The following is a 20,123-nucleotide window of genomic DNA, read 5'->3' as shown; positions in this document are numbered from 1 at the left end:
GTCCTGTATACTAATCCCCATAACCTGTGAATATGTTCTATTACATGGCAAAGGGAAATTAAAGTAGCAGAAGAAATTAAGGTTGATAACCAGCTAACCTTAAAGTAGGGAGATTATTTTGTGTTATCTAGTTAGGCCCAGTATAAGAGTCCTTAAAAGTACAAGCAGGAGACAGAAGGGTCAATGTCAGACTAATGTGATATGAGAAAAGTCTCAACTGGCCACTGCTGGCTTTGAAGACAGAAGGGGGTCACATGCCAAGGAATGCATTCAGCCTCTAGAAACTGTAAGAAGCAGGAAAACAGGCTCTCCTAGAACTGCTCTACAACACCTTGATTTTAGCCTAGTGAGATCCATCTTGGGCTTCTTGACCTCAAAAACTGTAAAATAACAAGTGAGTGTTATTTTAAGCCTCTTAAGTTTGTGATAAGTTGTTACAGCAGCAATGAAAACTAATGTAGAGAAAAGGAAAATAAGCAGGTAACTAAGATAATTACAGATTCGATGCTTTGAAGGAAATAAACAAGATGTGAGGAATAAAGGATGGAACATATTTGATTAGGTGGTTACAGAAGGGTTTGTTGAAGCCAGGACATTGGAGTAGAGATATGGGGGAAATAAAGAACCAGGCCTGCAAAGAACTAGGAATAGCATTCTAGGCAGAGGAAAAGGCAAGTGCAAGGGCTTGTCACCTGCAAAGAAAGAAAAGAGTATTCAGTGAGGATGTGGAAGAGTAGGGTGAGGACCCAAGCATGTGAGCCCTTGCAGGCCATGATAGAACACTGGAAAACCATTGAAAGTTTTCAAGAAGTAGAATGACATTCTACTTTATGGTTTGTAAAAGTTACCCTGGTTGCTATGTGGTAAATGGAGACAGGGACCCAGGAAGGCGACGTGACAATTTGAAATAGAGTAGCAGCAGCGGAGATGGAGGGATGCAACAAACAGGATTTGTTGATGAGTTGGATATGAATTTTGAAAGATGAGTGGGAATTTGGCAGTAGAGGAAAAAGGGCAAAGGGAAGCATGAAAGTACAGCAATGTCTAGGGAATAGAATATATTGGGCAATGGTAGGAAGTATAGGTAATTGAGGCTCTAATGTTCACAGTCTAGAGACCCTTATTTGCTATGCATAGGAGTTTGGAATTCATAGTATATACAGTGGAGAGCTGTCAGAATTTTAAATCAAGGGAATAAAACAGTTTCTGAACTAAGGTTTTATGGTTTTACATATCTACCATTGTCATTCTGATGCAAAAACGAATAGTAAGGATATTTAAAGTTTTATTTTCTTAGATTCTAAGAAAGAACTTGATTAAGTTCTTGTCAATGAAGTGTTTAATAATTCATTGTAACCTCTTTTCTGTTTCGTTTTTGAGGATTTTTTGCTCGTTTGTTGACTATAATCTGCTTGCTTCAGAGAAGCAATATATGTAGGTTCAGAGCAAAATCTCTAGAGCCAAATGGCCTGGGTTGAAATCCTGGCTCCAGTACTAACTGGTCTCCCTTTGGCAAATGATATCTCTAAGTCTCAGTTCCTTTATCTATAAAATGAGGATAGTAATTCTTCATGTGTCTCTTTAATACTAGGATTAAGCAATTCAGTGTATTATAAAGCAGTGAATACTTTAAGTACTTCATGGAGCAGAGTGGGAGCAGCATGCAAAACTACATCAGCATTGATTGATTTAACTTTTCTTTCTGCCAGAGAGAACATAATTTCTTTGAAATACTTAAAAAATATTTGTTTCTACATATGGAATTAAAGTTTCCATTTGTCTGTATTTTTCCAAGGTGTGTCCACTTCTTTCACCACTAAGTCCATTTACTCTCTAAGATAAAATTTATATGAAAATGTGAGTGTGGGCGAGTTCATGTGGTTTCTTGTTTATTGGATATTTATTTTCTGTATAAGTTGTATTCACAGATGGTTACCATTTTAACTGTTTTTCTGATAAATCAGGTAAGAGAAAATACCAGGAAGTCTTTGATACTATATAATTCAAATCCATTTAACTTTCCAACAATATATTTCAAATAAAAAAGTAAAATTTTATTTCTTTGGAACATCAACAGAGCATAAAAGATTAGATACAGTGGGATAGGGAATCCTTTAGTGTTTGTTCTTAATTTAGCACTGAATTATTTATTGTCACATTTAACCTATAATATTTAATGTACATTACTCATATTTTATAAATAGTGCCTGTATCTCAGAAGCAGAGATTATAAGTAGTCTATGTCTTCTTTCTACTTTCTGGAGCACTTAAGTCAGAGGAACTAAATTATTCCTTCTAATGTGATAATTCACAAGCTTGTAACACGTGATATTTAGGAGGTCTCAGTAAAACTAAACTCTGATTGTTTTTAATGGTTCATTAAGAAGTAACTTCCAATCAATTTTTATTACCATGATCCTTGATCTTCCATGTCTAGCCAATAGAGGAGTGAGAGGGACTTTAGACTCAGAGAACTAGCACATCTGCATTAAAATTTGGCCCTCAGGAAAGCTTTCCCAAGAGGAGGTGCCCTGGATGGGTACCATGAAGCCTTACTTGGATTATTGTTTACTGCCACTCCCTCGGAAACAAGGAAGGATTGGTCCTCAGACTGCATCCATGTGGTTTTTGACCTGTTTCTTTTCTCTTATGATTTCCTTTCCCATTGTGAGCACTAGTATCTAGCACATGTCCAACGGTTTTAAATTATACACACTATATTACTAGTTTAAAGGAATCTGAGAAACCCAAATGAAAGGAATTCAAATAAAATTATCCTCTTCCTTCATCTTATTTTTCATAACCAGTTCAGCTATGAATCAGTGAGTCTCAAAACCAGTTAGGGGAAAATGCCTTCTGAGATTGGTAAAAGACAAAATATTTCTTAAGACTCATTTGTAGGGCAGCCCCGGTGACTCAGTGGTTTAGCAAGCCTTCAGCCTGGGGTGTGATCCTGGAGTCCCGGGCTCGAGTCCCATTTCGGGCTCCCTGCATGGAGCCTGCTTCTCCCTCTGCCTGTGTCTCTGCCTCTCTCTCTCTCTTTCTCTCTCTCTCTCTCTCTCATAAATAAATAAATAAATAAATAAATAAATAAATAAATAAATAAATAATAAATAAATTATTTTAAAAAAAGACTTATTTGTAAATTAAGAAAAAACTAGAATCAAGCCAACTCCTATAGTAGAAACTATTAAACATATAAGTGTGTATGTGTGTGTGTGTGTGTGTGTGTGGATGTGTATGTGGCTCTAACCTGTACTTGGGGGGTAGTAGTTGCCTCTGGCAAAGGGAAGTATATGCTCTCCACAACAGCATTCTTTGGGATGTCTGCAGAGTGTGCACACCTGCCCTCAGCACTAGTGAGGAGGGGCAGGATTCACTTGTCTTGGTCTTCACTTACTTCATTTGCAAGTGCTACCATCCTTTTTCATTTTACAATAACTTCACATTTTATGTAGTTATGAATAGAAAAGGTGAGTTTTATTCATACTCTAAAACAGATCACTGGCTTTCACACCTGACAAATAAAGATTGTTTCCAAATAAAACTTAAAATAAATTGTTTTATTTCAAAATCCACAGAATATATGTTTATAAGATAACGTTTATTTTTTTTTCATTTTAACCTTTATTTTTATAATTTCATTTTAGTATTTTGATTGCTGTTTCTAATTACACCTCCTACCTACTGTTCTCAAAATTCAAATAACAAAAATATCAAGATACTTCCCCTAATTCCAGGTCAGTTTTCTAAAGTTCACCATTGGCAACAGTATGCTGAATATTATTTCAGGCTTTTTCCTTGCACATTTAAAATAAATCTTTAAAATTTTTTGAAGAAATATATGTATTTAATTAAAGAATATAGAAAAAAATAAAAAATAAAGAATATAGAAAGCATAAAATGGAAAAGACAAGTCAACTCTTTCTTTACCATATTTCATTTGTATGTTCTTCTAGATCCTATTCATTTTTCAGGTACATGTACACATACTACTATGTCTTCATTTTCTGCAAAATGAAATCAAACTATTTTGGAGGACCCCTCTCTCCATACAAAGGGATATATCTTGGGTGATTATTTAGGCTTTTTGTAGTTAAAAACAAGTTTGCAGATAAACAGATCTGTATTTGCAAATGTGTATAAGTTAATTTTAGAGTAAATTCCAAGAAATTTCTGGATCAACGGGTAAACCTTTTAAATTTTGATAAAAATTAGTTTAAAAAAATTGTTTTGATAAACAACCCAACAGCAATGTAAATACGTACTCATTTCCTTAACATGTATGTACCCAGTGTTATTGAGATTTATTTTTTTGCTAATTTATTAAACATTTATTGAGCAGTTAATACTTATAGTCAGTGTTACACATGCAAGGGGGCACAGCAGTAAACAAAACAAAATAATCCTGACTACATGGAATTTGTATTCTAGTGAAAGGAGATAATAAAAAATAATAATATATTAGGCCATTTAGTGATAAGTATTTTAAGAAGAAATAAATCATAGGAGAGTGAGATGTGCTCTTAGTTGAAGGTCTATGAATTTAAATGGAGTCCTCACTAAGCAGGTAAAATTGAGCCATGATCAAAAAACATTCCAGGGAGGGCAAGAAGAAGTACAAAAGCTTTGAGGCAAGAGGCCAGTGTATGTGGAATGGAGTGAGCAAGTTTAAAGTAGAAGATGAGAGATAGTGGATGAGTGGGAGCCAGTTCATGAAAAGCCTTTGGATCACAGTGAGGTGAGATGCCATTAGATGGTATGAGCAGAGGAATAATAGAATTTCTCTAATGCCCTAGAAGGATTGTATTGGCTGCTGTGTTGATAATGCTCTACAGGAAGGCAAAAGTGAAGGCAAGGAGACCTCATGGCAGCCAATCTTGGCACTCTAGGTGAGAGATGGTGGTGGGGAGTTATTGGTAAGGGGTCAGATGTCAAATAAATTTTAAGGCACTTCTCTCTAGATTAGATGTGGGTTATGGGGGGGGAGAAAGGGAGTCAAAACGGACACCAAACATTTTAGCCTGACCAGCTAAGAAGAGTAGCTGGACTGAAATAGAGAAAACTGAGATGATCAAGACTACATTTTAGATATGGCATATTTGCCTAGTCATCCAAGTAGGCGATTGAGTTTACAAGTCTGGAGTGCAGAGAAGTTGGGGCTGGGATATAAAGCAGGGAGTCATCAAACAGTATTTTAAAGCCATGAGACAGATTGAGGTCCAGGAGGTGGAGGAAAGAAATGTAAAGGCAGCAGTCAGTGAGTTAGAGAAATTACGGGAGTCAAGAGAAGAGATTGGTTTGAAAAGTAGAGATTTTATGTCAAATGCTGCTAGTAGGTCAGATAAGATGTGGATTAATCATGGTCATTGCCTTGAACAATGTAAAGGTCCTTCATAATCATGACAACAACAGTTTTGTGACCCGAATGGGTATGGGTTTAAGAGAGAATAGGAAGAAACAAATTGGAGATACAAATATAGGTAACTTTTTCAAGAAGTTTTGTAGTAAAAGGGCCTGAAGCATAGAATTTGGAAAAGTAAGATTTAATCAAAATAGGGATTTAACTAGAATATGGTTTTTAGGGGATCCCTGAGTGGCTCAGCGGTTTGGCGCCTGCCTTTGGCCCAGGGCGTGATCCTGAAGTCCCGGGATCGAGTCCCGCATCGGGCTCCCTCCATGGAGCCTGCCTCTCTCTCTCTCTCTCTCTCTCTCTCTCATAAATGAAATCTTTAAAAAATTAGAATATGGTTTTTATTTTATTTTATTTTAAAGATTTTATTTATTTATTCATGGGAGACACAGAGAGAGAAAGAGACATAGGCAGAGGGAGAAGCAGGCTTCTCGAGGGGAGCCCGATGTGGGATTCGATCCCAGGACCCTGGGATCACACCCTGAGCCAAAGGCAGATGCTCAACCACTGAGCCACATAGACATCCCCAGAATATGGTTTTTAAATGAGAGACAGGAGAATTAAGAGTATTTGTGAGGAGTGACTAAAACGATATAGGATTAAAGTAGGTATTTCTTTAATTAGTGAGGCTGAACATCTTATTACATGTTTATTGACCATTCATATTTGTGTGTATGAATTTTCTTTGCATATTCTTACTGAGTGATTCATTTTTTCCCATGGATATTAAGGAATTCTCTGTATAATAAAAATCCATTTTTGGTAACCTGTATTGCAAATATTTTCCACAGTTTGTCTTTTGATTTGAAATATTTTCTGTGTACAAGCATGGATTTTGTATCATGCTTATAACAGTCCAGCCCTACTTATTCCAAGACTGTTAATGGATTTGCCTATATTTTCTTCTATTACTTTTTTAATTCCTTTTTCTTTAATGAAAATCTTCAATTCATGTAGATTCTATTTTGGTTAAATTTGTGAGGTGGAATCTGATTAGCCACACAACCATAAGTCTATTTCTGGGTTATATTTAAGTCTATTAATTTTCTGCCTATCCCTGTATTAGTACAAATCTGTTTCCATTTCTGTAGCTTCAAGATTCATTTTATGTCTGGTATGGCTAAATCCTTGTTCTCCTACCACCACAATTACTATCATTTCTCTGAATTTTCTGGAATATTTTTGTGTTTATTTTGCTAGAAAATAATAATACTAGCAATAGGTATTGGGCACTTACATGCAGTACTGTATTAAGTCTTGCATATATAGCTATTTTTATCTCTGTGACAACCCTGTTAGGGACATACTATTATTATCTCCACCTTAGAAATAAGGAAACTGAGGCATAAGAAGATTAAGAAACCTGCCCAAGGTGACATAGATAATCAGTAGTGAAGCTGTGTTTTGAATTAGGCAGGCTTATTGCAGAGATTGTGTTCCTACATCTCCTTGTAAATGTTAGAATCACTTGGCCTAAATCACTTAGATTTAGAATCCAAAATATCATGTTAATATTTGGATCAGTATTGCATTGAATTTATAGATTGTTTTAGATAGAATTGACATCTTTATTTTTTTTGACATCTGTATTTTTTTTAAGATTTTATTTATTTATTCATGATAGAAATAGAGGGAGAGAGAGAGAGAGAGGCAGAGACACAGGCAGAGGGAGAAGCAGGCTCCATGCCAGGAGCCCGACGCAGGACTCGATCCCGGGAATCCAGGACCGCGCCCTGGGCCAAAGGCAAGGGCTAAACCGCTGAGCCACCCAGGGATCCCCAGAATTGACATCTTTATAATATGAAACCATTCTACCCAAATACAAGACATGTCTTCATTTATTCAAATCTTTTTTAAAGTTCTTATCTAAATTCCAGCTAGTTAACATTCAGTATAATACTAGTTTCAAGTGTACAATATGGTGATTCAGCACTTACATACATCGCCCAGTGCTCATCGCAGCAAGTGCACTCCTTAATCCCTATCATCTATTTCACCCATCCCCCTACCCTCTCCTTTCTGGGAACCGTCGCATTGTTCTCTACCAGTAAGAACTGTTTCTTGGTGTGTCCTTATTTTTTCCCCTTTGCTTGTTTGTTGTTTCTTAAGTTCCACATGAGTGAAATCATACAGTATTTATCTTTCTCTGACTAGTTTATGTTAACTTAATACTCTAGCTCCATCCACATCATTGCCATTGGCAAGATTTCATTCTTTTTTATGACCAAGTAATATTCCGTTATGTGGAATATACACACATATACACATTGTCTTATCCATTCATCAGTCATCGGATACTTGAGCTGCTCCATAATTTGACTGTTGTAGGTAAAACTGCTGTAAATATCAAGGTGCATGTATCCCTTTGAATTTTTATTACCCTCAATAGAATGCTAAATTTTCTTTATATAGGTCCTTGTTTTTTTGTTTTTTGCCTCATGGGTTATCTTGATAGAGTTGATAGAAATTGAGAGATTGATAGTTTTTTTTCTTTTATGTTTTTAGGTTATTATTGGTTTAGTGGAAAGCTATTGATTCTTTTTTCTATTAAATTTGTAATTAGTCATTTACCAAATTCTCTAATTGCTGGTAGCTTTTTGCAGTCCTTTTTCTTGATTTTTCCAGGAACATCAACATATTCCTTGCAAATAATAATTTTGCTTTCTTTTCTACTATTTGTGCTTTTTCTCCTTTTGTTCTTTGTAAAAAAATAACTTCTTTTAAAGTGCTATAAGTAATGATGACAGTTAATCATCTTTATCTTATAAATGACTGATACATAATCATTTATCATACTACTAACTCCACCCTTATTTTTATGAGAAAGTATCAACAAGGAAGAGTGAATTTTACCAAATGCCTCTCGTGGTCATACTGTTTCTTCTTTAGTGTGTTAAGATAGTGAGCTTATCTTAAATATTTCCTAATGTTGAATAATGCTTGATATATTTAACTTCTAATGTACCACTGGATTTAATAGTTTTTTTAGCATTTTTACATCAGTCAGACTGAGTTTATGGTTGTATGTGTCATGTGCATGCACATGCATACAAGTATGTTCTTTCTCAGATTTTAGTTGACTGTTACAAAGCTGGCTTCATAGAAAGAATTTAGACTCTAAAAGCAACAGAATTACCAGGCCTTTGAAGATCTGAAGAAATTCACTTGGGAAAACATCTGGCAGTTTTTGGGTAGTTAACTCTTCGATGTCTTCCTAAATTTATTCTATGGTCTGGTAGACCATAGAATATGGTCTATGGTCTACCTTTACCATCTCTTGTATAATTTTATAAATTCTATAAAATAATAAATGTAGTTGTAATTATTAATATTTTCCTAGAGAGTTATTTTATCCATGTTTTTAAATTTATTTGCTTAGATTTGTACAAAATATTTATAAAGTAAGTCTCTTAAATTCCTTTATAGCTATAATTACTTCTCTGCATTAATATTGAATCTTTGTGCCTCTCAGTTTTTTTCAGGGCTAAGTGGACTAGTGATTTATCTATTTTATTGATTCCTCAAAGATCTGTCTTTGGATTGATTTATCGATTATATAGCTTCTCTACAATTTCTGTGTATTTTTAATTCAGTCTTCACACTTCACTGGAATTTTGTCATCCTGCTTGTATTCTACAAGTAACAAGTCCTATAAATTAAAAAGCATCCTTTTTATAAATGCATATTTTACCTACGAAGGAAATATTTGTTATTGATAATTTCATATGAATTATTTTAGTCTAGATACTTTTCCTCACACATACAAAAGAACCACCTGTCCCTGGGACTGATTTTGGTTTAATCTGCTAGAGAACTTTGCTATTTAACTGTTTCATCTATTTCTTTTTTTTTTTTTTAAGATTTATTTATTTATTCATTCAGAGAGAGCGAGAGAGAGGCAGAGAGAGAAGCAGGCTCCATGCAGGGAGCCCGATGTGGGACTCGATCCCAGGTCTCCAGGATCACACCCCGGGCTGCAGGCGGCGCTAAACCGCTGCGCCACCGGGGCTGCCCTCATCTATTTCTTAGTGAGCTGAAATTAGCTCTCAGAAGAGTGGGAGCTTTGATCAATCAGGGAAAGAAGAAGGTAATTTGGGATGACTTTTGTTGGGGTACATAGAGGACCTGTGGAGAATGAGAAAGAGGCCAGAATAAAAACGGAGAAAACAATCAGAGACAAATCCCAGGAATACTTAAGTAATGATTGTGTAATGGGAAGGGGGGAAAATAAGAACTAAGATTCTGTGCATGATGGCAACTGTCTCTCCTGTCTTTGCCTATTAGTTCTCATTTTATGAATGGCTTGTTTCTGAAGATACTGAAAACCTTTGCAGGGGTAAATGTCAGAATCACTGACATTTATTGGAGCTAGATTTTTAAAATTATTTTTAAAATGTAAAAACAGTCTATGGTTCAATTTAATAGGCACCCTAAATTAAAAAGAACTTTACCTAGAAAGAGATTTTAAAACTTGACCCAAATTTGCTGAACCATTAGTATTTATTTAAACCTGACATGTTCAGGGTTTCCTGGGTGGTTCAGTCAGTTAAGCTACCTACTCATGATTTGGCTTAGGTCATCATCTCATGAGTCGTGAAATTGAGCCCCATGTCAGACTCTGCATGCTCACCCTCACGCTCAGCAGGGAGTGTGCTCCCTCTGCCCCTCACCACCCCTCTATGTGCACATGTGCTCTTTCTCTCTCTCTCTCAAATAAATAAATAAACCTAATATGTTCATTGTGCTTAGAACATTCTAAAATCATTGATACCTATTTTAAAAGACTTAAGTTGTAACTACATAATATATATATTGCATGTAATATTACATATTACATTAAATATGCATATTATGTCATGACATTTATTATACAGTAAAATACATATACATTAATGTTATCTATAAGTTATGTCAAGAGCCATATTAACAAATATTTACAGTATGGCAGATACAGTATTCATGGACACACAAGCTCCTCTGTCCCGGGGTAACATTATTTATAAAGGTTTCTCTCACTCTTAGGATTGTCAGATGACCTCTCTTTTTCATTTTGTGTACTGATCTACCAATTCTTTGGTTATCACTGCAGTATCCTGAATCATCAGTAACACTTAAGTATATTGATTTCCCTCTTCATTCAGGAAAAAGAAATGTGGCCCCACACTCAATTAACAAATAATTCTGTACCTACTATGTGGAAGGCAGTGTGCCAGGGACTCTCTTCAGGGTAAGAAAAGCATATTAAGTAGTGGTATTATGGTTTTGTCCCAACTGATGTCAGTGAATAGTGGAAATACTTGTTCAGTGTCTCCACCTTTATCTTCATATTTCATAACATTCATCCTAAATTATGTTGTTCTCAGCATAATGCTAACGTTGTTACTTAATCAAGCTATAATCCATTACTCTTGAGAACATGACTCAAAATGTATGTTTTTCTGGGTATTTCTTAATTTATGACACTGGATTAGTCTAATGGATATGGATAAATTTGTTAGAAGTACATTTGTGTGTTTTTTTTTAAGGATCAGTCCCTTTTCCTAACCGAGATTTTATCTTTCTTTTCTACCTTGTTGAAGAGTGTGTGTGTTTGATAGAAATGAGTGTGACATCGCTAAGCATGTATTAATGGCATGATGTAAGCAGAACTACTCTCTCTAGGAAAAAGAAAAAAACCTTCTGCCTGAAAATATGTTGACATGTGGCCTTAGTCTGTGGCTTTCATCAGCACATGCCACAGTTATCACCTGATAAGAATCAAAGTCCTGTGGGTTAAATATGTCCCCTCCCTCTCTCTCCCTTCCCTCTCTCTTCCCCTGTGAGGCCTAACCTGCTATTCAGACCTTTGGTAAACAGTACTTGGCAGAGTTCTTTTAAAAATATATATATATATTTATTTATTATGAGAGACACACAGAGAGAGAGAGAGAGAGAAAGGCAGAGACACAGGCAAAGGGAGAAGCAGGCTCCATGCAGGGAGCCTGATGTGGGATTCGATCCCAGAACTCCAGGATCACGCCCTGGGCTGAAGGTGGTGGTAAACCACTGAACCACCCAGAGATCCTGAGAGTTCTTATTTTTAAAGCATTTTGATGATCTTACTCTTATCTTAATGACTAAAGTTGAGATTGTATTGCTCTTTTTTTGAACTATATTCATCTAATTTATAATTCTTTATTATAATTTTACATTACCTAAGAAACAGATGTTTTCATGGGAGTTTAATTATTGCAGTTTGATATGGTGCTACATGCTATCAGGTGCTTCAAATAGTATGTTATATGAAAGTCTTTCAAAGGTTTATTGACTATAATGTTGATATTAGTCATTTGAAAATGTTTTAGTAGCATATTGTTAAGTATGGAATTTCAGAGCCCCAGAATAGGCCATACACAAAATACAAGTTTAAGAATATTTATCATTAGTGTAATAATTTTTAATCAAGAGGCTTTATACACAAATAGGTAAAGTATATGATCTGTGGAATCAGACACACAAGGATTTAAGTCTAGCTCCACAACTTAATTGCTAAATAACCTCAAACAATTTACTTAACTACTCTTGTTTTGTTTTGGCTTTTTTTTTTTTTTTGTCTATGAATGGGAGCTATAAAAATACCTGCTTCTTAGGAATTGTAAAGGTTCAGTGAGATGATGATGATAATAAAATAAAATAATAATAATAATAATAATAATAATAATGGAAGATACTGCTGTAGTCTTTACTGTGTGCCAGACACTGTACAGTACATTTTTAAATCATTGGACCCTCACAAATACTTTATTCAGTAGATACTGTTATAGCTGGCACTAAATGTTAGCAAATAAAACCAACAAGAACTACCACCAAGAAGTTATTGTGTCCTTAAACACATTCTAGTGACAACAAATGTATTGAAATATTACCATTTTCTATAGAAATTTCATATTGTGTATTGTAAATTATATGTAAAGATTTTAAAAACTGTTTACATTTTCTATTTTCCTTTATCTTTGTTTTCTTGAATTTTATTATTTTAATTAAAACTCAAACCAAGATGCAATAACCACTTAATTATTAAGACTATGCCACTCTTCAGATAAACTATTTTTCGTCATTTTTTTAACCAGAGGTTTAAAAATACAGAGGTATGGAGATAAATGGGCAGTTAAGATAATGGACATTTTCATTGGCAACTAGAATTTATCAGGGCTTGCATTATTATTTATGCTTTTCATGCTGGGACTCTATTTTTTTTAATTAGCTCTGTAGATCCATAAAAGGGTAGATACAGAAACATAGGAAGCTTGACTTTTTCTGAATTACACTAATCAACATAAGCAGTTTTCACTGCTTTTTCTATCACCTGAGTGACTGTGAAGCAGAGACAGTAAGAAGACTTGGAAAATAGTTACTGGTCTTTTTTCCAACTTAGCCAGTAAAATGTAGTGGTTTTTAAAATTTTGTAAGTTCTATGCCACATATGCAAAACATGCTGTGGGAAAATTCCCAAGATAAATATAAAATATATGCAATCTTTATGGTTTGGGGTATTTGATTACAATCTTACAGTCTTCCGTACCACAATGGCAGCTCATACTGGAGACTAGAATCCTAGAATTAACAGGTATTCTTGAAGAGTACTTTGAGCTACAGCTGACCCAGGCAAAACAAGGTGAGGGAACTCTGGGTGAAAAGAGCCTAGTGCAGCTCAGGGTAAAGGAATTTAGTGAAAACTATGAAGCATGCAAACAAATATTTGAACCAAAGATATATATGTCTAAAGACTAATTATAGGATACTTTTTAAGCCGCAGTACTCTTAATGTAAATGTAGGACTAGACAACCAACAGCTAACAAAATTGATACGGATAAAACTGTATTATATCATTAAAAGGCAAGAATAGTGCCAATATAAAACTGTGGGCATCTCAAGGTACTGAAGAATTACTAAGCCCTCTTTTCACAAAATAGTCAGAATTTCAACTATCCATACGTGTCCAAGTGCAGTAAGAGCAATAGAACAACCTTTTGAGAATCATTCCCTTTATCCACACATACAATTGCATAATTTACTCTGCTCATTGTGTGGCTGGAGTACAATGAATTCTCCATGTTTCCATATCTATCTATTTTTAATAAGGTTTCCCTTTGACTCAGCTCTTCCATCTCTACTAGTATACCTGACAAATATATTTAAGGGATGGCCAAAGATCTATTTACAAGGAAGTTTATTGCTAATGCTTAAAAAACACTTGGAAACATAAATTTTATCAATATAGGTTATTGGCTAAATCCTGTCTGTACAATGTAATGATGGGTAACCAGTGAGAGGAAAATGAGACAACTTCATATACACTAAAATAGAAAAATTTCTAAGGTATGTTATTAAGTGGCAAAAAATCAGGTGGCAAACAGTACAATGTGATCCCATATGTGTGTATTTAAAGATGTATGATGTAGGGGATCCCTGGATGACTCAGCGGTTTAGCGCCTGCCTTTGGCCCAGGGCACGATCCTAGAGTCCCGGGATCGAGTCCCACGTCAGGCTTCTGGCATGGAGCCTGCTTCTCCCTCCTCCTGTGTCTCTGCCTCTCTCTCTCTATGTCTATCACGAATAAATAAATAAAGCTTTTTAAAAAAAGATGTATAATGTATTTATATAGAGAAGTGATATTAAATATGATGTGTGTGTAAGTTGAGGTCTGCATTATAATTAAATAGGATAAGGTATATAAAATGCTTAGTATGCCATGCATTAATAAATCAAAACTTGCTGTTATTGTTATCTTTAAGGAATGATTTGAGGAAGGAATATTTAGTGGGAGGGTTTTCATTAGTTTTACACATTTTATATTATCTGATTTTTTTTTCACTAAATTTGTATTACTTTTGTAATAACCTTAGAAAATAATTTGCTCTTAGGAAAAGATTTGGAAAAATGTATTCTCGCTAAAATATTAATGACACAACAAAACTTGGTATTTTTCTTCTGACACAAAATGTTGAAGAATTTCTAATGTGAAAAAAAAATTTCTAATGTGGGTAAAAGGTTAATTCCAGTAGTCTTTTGAACAGCGGGGTCTTTCTAAGGTTTATAAATCAGTTTTTGAGATTTTTGCTTATTCATTTTCACTGAGATAAATACATTCATACTTCTGATTGTTTCTTTCTTCCTGTTTTAAGACGTGTGTGTGTTTTTATATGGTAAGGGGGGATATATTCATTTCGCTTAAACATTTAGCTTATTACCTTCTCTCAAGAATGACTGGAAATTTTAAGGAAGAAATGGAAAGAATAACAAAGTAATTATTATCTAAACGAAGCAGAGATTCCTTTTTCTCCCTCTCAATCTTTGCTTAGCAAATAAGAATCACCTTGCAAATAATTGAAAAGAGGTATTCGAGTGATCATATCCAGTGAGGTACTAAATAATTTATCCCAGTAGAGTGAATATTACAAGGACTCTGAAGAAAAAATATTGATTATATTGTATTATTTGTTTTAGAGAATTTTATTCTCAGCTATTATTGATGGTTCTGTGAGCTGTGGTCATTCCAAATACTTATTTATCCTCATAATGCTAGGTTTAAATTTTTTTGAAATTCATTAAAAATGTGGAAAGGATGCCCATTTGAAAACTTTGGAATGTCAGTTATTTTTTCCAAAATTACAGGCTTATATACAAACATTACTTAAATCATGCCTTAATTTATGTAGAAGTTTGACTAAATTGATTTGATGGATTCTTTCTAAAGTCAGTGTGGGATTAATATGAAATGCATGGGCCCAATTGGCATCTTGAAAATATCTTTCTTTGGTAAATTTGATGAGATTTTGTTGTCTTATTAGGAGATATTAACTCTTTTCTTAATTGTAATGCTTTCAAGAATTGAGGCCCTAATTGTACATAAGCAGTATCATATAGAATAAACTCATTATGACTGGAGAGGATATTTAATGTAGTGTTTAAGAGCACAGAATATAGAACCAGACTGCTAGGATTTAAATCCTGACCCTCCTACTTCCTAGCTATATATTGAACAAGCTACATTCCTATGTTTTGGTTTCCATTTCTTGTTGCTGGGTTATGAGTAGTAGATGGCAGATACTCTATTTCATATGATTGCTATAAGGTTGTTGTAAGAATAAATGAGTTACTATTGATAGAACACTCATACTAAGTCCTTTTTAAAATCCCTTTTTACTGAGGTATAAAAACTGGTTTTTATACTAGTTGGTTTTGATTATTTATTTCTTGTTTGTATTACAGTTACAAATTATAATACTGTGGTAGAAACAAATTCAGATTCAGATGATGAAGACAAACTCCATATTGTGGAAGAAGAAAGTATTACAGATGCAGCAGATTGTGAAGGTGGTGTGCCAGAAGATGACCTGCCAACAGACCAGACAGTGTTACCGGGGAGCAGTGAAAGAGAAGGCAATGCTAAGAGCTGCTGGGAGGATAATGGTAAGTTTAATTTTTTTCATAATATTCTAGTCTCCTGATTCTTTAAAAAATATATATTACCTGAAAAGATAAATTTGATGAAAGCTTGAAATAATCTGTGACTTTGTTAATCTCTAGAAAGTACCCTACTTACCAAAGAGTAGATTGTTAAAAGGAATAATATTCTGATTGATTAGAATATTAATTAATAATTAAATATTAATTGAATTTTAGTAGTATTTTAAAACCAGAATCAAACTTTCCATATACTGTTGATATAATTGAACCTACTTTTAAATTATAACGTAATTCAACAAAAATCCCCAAAACAGATATATCATGGGAGTATTTTTAGTGTTTGAAAGCTTCTCCCTCCTCTTCCCCATCCTTTTACTTCTCTGCCTTCTCCCATCTATATCAGAATGCTTTAAATTTTCACTCAAGTAAAATTTCTTTTACCAATATCAAGCATGAATGAGTGGAAGGATTAGTGAGTCTCTCCAGGTGAATGTTTCTATTTACTTACATTGAATATTTAACATTCTTCCTCATCTATCAAATGAAGAAATTGGACTATAGTCTTTTCTTCTAGATCTAAATTCCTCCTCTCTGCTTTTCCTAATAAAACTAATTAAATTATTTAGCCTGTCTTGCCAATATTTAAACCATAGGAGTATAAAAACAGAAGAATATGGAGACGGAAGGTATTGTGAGAGGGATTGGGGATCAGGAATGGAGGCATCAGCAAAGGCAAAGAGGAACATGCAAGTGATCACATTCAAAGTCAGTCAAAGGAGAAGCCTCCTCAGCAAGAGTTCATATTTGAGGAGATAATCTAAATAAGATTCAAAACTCAGTCTAGGCAGTCTGGGAAAATGAGTCAGGTTTGCAGGTCAGAGAATCTGGATACCAAAGCATGGAAGCTTAGATAAAATGTGGATCTAATAATATGCAGTATAGCAGTAGCTAAAATTTGTACGATAGGGCAAATTTATGGTTAATAAAGAACTTTCAAAATCATGTAGCTGGCTCCCTCATAGCATTGTTTAATTGTCCATTAAGCAAATTCTGCAGGAATGGAGTTGCAAACTTGAATAAGACAATCCTATATGAAAAACACTTATAATTTAGTGAGTGAGAAGTAAGTCACAAATTCATTACAGTTTGATGTATATGTTAGAATTCTGTGAACATTAAGCAGAAAGTCCAAATCAGAGAGAGGGAAGAGATGTCCTAGAAAAATTTCTAAGTGAAACAGCACTGGTCTTTAGTTATAAAGGACCAGTAGAAGTCAATTAGGTAAAGGAGAAAGAAAGGAATGTGTTTCCACAGAAGAAGCAATATACATGAAGCCATAGAAGTTTGGACAAGTGGACCAGTGGTGTTTGCAGAAAAGGGGATCAGAGAAGTACGTAAGGAAAAGACTATGAAGGGCATTGTATGCTTTATAAGTCAAGGAATTTGAACTTTTACCTTAGAAGCTATAAGAATGTCATTGATATGTACTTCAGAAATAAGTATGGTAGCAATATGGAAAAAGAATTTTGGAGGGAGGGAGTCTAGAGACAGATGGTCCCTTCAGTAAGGAGAATGTGAAGATTCAGAAAATGATGAGAGTTTTGAACTGAAGAAATGGCCCTTGGAATGAGAATAAAAGGGAGAGATTTAACAGGAATACAGGAGGGTAGTATATATAAGATTTGGTTTCTTCTACGTGGAAGGTAATGGAAGTGAAGATTGACAATTCCCAGGCTTCTGAAAAGTAGAACCCAGAGAAATAAAATGGCTTGGTTTTGTTTTTTTTTTTTAAATCACATCTCATTAATAGAAGAGCTTGTTAAACTGTAATACTGAGCTCAAAATTTCTGGGATCAAGGATCTCCTATATATTTCCTTTCTGGGACCAGAATTGATCCACTGATCCAGAGTGTTAATATGGAAACAAGAAGGCCATGATAGGAGATAGGAGAATGAGATAGAGGGGAAAAAGAAAGGTGAAAAATCAATGAAGAGGTTCTGTTTCTGAAAATATGTTGGGATAAGTTATTTGAACTGTCTCACTGAGAATAACTAATGATGCTAGATTTAAAATTAAATAAATCTTCTTGAAAGCTTTAAAAGAGCTAACTAGATACTAAGACATTAACAGATCTACATCTAAATGAGACAAGAACCCATAGAGGTAAGCAGAGCACAGCATAGAATTCTCTTTGGCCTTAAGGACATTCACCTAACCAGGGTAATATAAGAGGTGGTTTTAAAGCCTATGAGAAGAAACAAAGCCTAGGACCACATAAGAGTTTAATAGCGGATTCTCCCCTAGTATGAATTTCATCTTGACAATATATTGAACTACGGTGAACTAAAAGCAAACTCTCTACCATCCCTACCATCCTCAGGAGTTAGCAAACAAAATTGCCTTGGCTGTGGAGAATTGTCTCTGGCAAGGAGTAACCGCCAGCTACCTTGTGTTGATTTACAGATTAAATTCACATTACTATATAGCCTGATAAATCTCAAGCCATAACTGAGTTTAAAGTAGAACTACTGCTAATACTCATAGACACCAAGAAGAAGCAAATACAGATATTTTGGAAGAACATACCTTTATCCTAACACTACAGAAATCTCCCAAATAAGTTAATAAGAAGAGAACAACATAAGTGACAATTATCAAAAACAAAAGGAAGCAGAAACTCACCCATAAAGACTTTAATTAGTAGAGTTATCTGATAGAAATGATAAAATGTCATTTTTCAAGGCAAATTTAAAATTGCCTGCTTTGAGGGAATAAAATATAACCAACAGGTTTTAAAAAGAACCAGATGGAGCTTATAAAAATGAAAAACTGGAATAATAGAAATTCAGATTCAAAGGATGGCTTCTGTATAAAGTAAATAGAAATAAATAAAAAATTAAAGGATTGGAAAGTGGGGGAGATTATACTAAATACAACTCAGAAAGATATAGAAAAATACGGGGGGAAAAAAAAAGGCAGGATAAGGGGATCCCTGGGTGGCTCAGCAGTTTGGCGCCTGCCTTTGGCCTGAGGCGTGATCCTGGAGTCCCAGGATCGAGTCCCACGTTGGGCTCCTTGCATGGAGCCTGCTTCTCCCTCTGCCTGTGTGTGTGTGTGTGTGTGTGTGTGTGTGTGTGTGTGTCATGAATAAATGAATAAAATCTTAAAATAACAAAAACTAAAAACAGGATAAGAAACATGAAGGGTATAATGAGATGTTCCAATATATGTCTCAATTCTAGGAGAAGAGAGAATAGGGAAACAGCAATATTTGAAGAGATGATGGCTGAGATTTTTTCAGAATTGATAAGGACAGCAGACCACAGACTCCAAGAAGACAAATCTCAAGAAGCATAAATAAATCTAGCCCCACTCACATTACGGTGAAATTGCAGAACATCTGAGACAAAAAGAAAATTCTTAAAAGTAAATTCAAAAAAGTCAGATTGTGTTTGAGATATAGCAGCAATTAAACTGACAACTGAGTTCTCAGTAACCACAATGGAAGCCAGACAGTAAAAAGATGCCTGCCAATACAGAATTCTATACTTCGCAAAAATAGATGAAGTACGGGTAAGGATTTCAGGCAAGTTTGAAGATAGAAAATTTATCAGTAAACACTTATTGCTAAAGTGAATTTTAAAGAATGTATGTTAGGCATGAGGAAAGAGATCCTTGATAAAGATCTGAGATGTAAGAACAGAGAAAATTACAAACAGATGGAAAAAATAGATACAGTAGATATATTTCCTGTGAATTTGTGAGATTTTCCTATGAAAATATGTTAAAAGGTGGATGTGACTAAATTAATTTCAGATGTTACCAACTTTTAAGGCTTAAAATCATGATTATAGATAATAGGATCATTTTATAATAATGAAAGACTAAATTCCCTAATAAAATATTATTTTAAATGTGTTTGTACCTAATAATAAGGCTTCAAAAAATACAGAAAGAAAAACAGGCAATCTGTAAGGAGAGAAATACAAATCTAATCATTGTGGAAGATTTAACACACCTAGTCAGTCATTGATAGAATAATCACACAAAACCAATGAGAGTGTAGATTTGAAAATATACATAAGATGTATAAGCAATGTACATAGTAATTGCAAAATATTTTTCAACTATATGGAATATTTATAAAACAGTTTTTAGAGGAAAATTTAGAAACCTAAGTATATACTTTAGTAAAGATTCTGGCTAAAAGTAAATGGATTAACCATCTGTTTTAAGAACTTAGAAAAAGAACAGCAAGC

General features: G+C 34.4%; 1 protein-coding gene across 5 annotated transcripts in view; it reads left to right on the top strand.

The window, feature by feature from the left end:
- ZEB1 (zinc finger E-box binding homeobox 1) overlaps window positions 1-20,123 on the top strand; it is a 181,152-nt gene that overhangs the window by 107,311 nt on the left and 53,718 nt on the right. For all 5 annotated transcript variants that reach the window (XM_077896913.1, XM_077896912.1, XM_077896916.1 and 2 more), the window contains one exon: window positions 15,666-15,866. In XM_077896913.1, the coding sequence (XP_077753039.1) occupies window positions 15,666-15,866 (201 nt within the window). The remainder of the gene's footprint in view (window positions 1-15,665; window positions 15,867-20,123) is intronic.

This window comes from Canis aureus, chromosome 5 (assembly GCF_053574225.1).
Source record: "Canis aureus isolate CA01 chromosome 5, VMU_Caureus_v.1.0, whole genome shotgun sequence".
Classification (NCBI taxonomy): Eukaryota; Metazoa; Chordata; class Mammalia; order Carnivora; family Canidae; genus Canis; species Canis aureus.
This window is presented reverse-complemented; position numbering and strand designations above follow the sequence as displayed.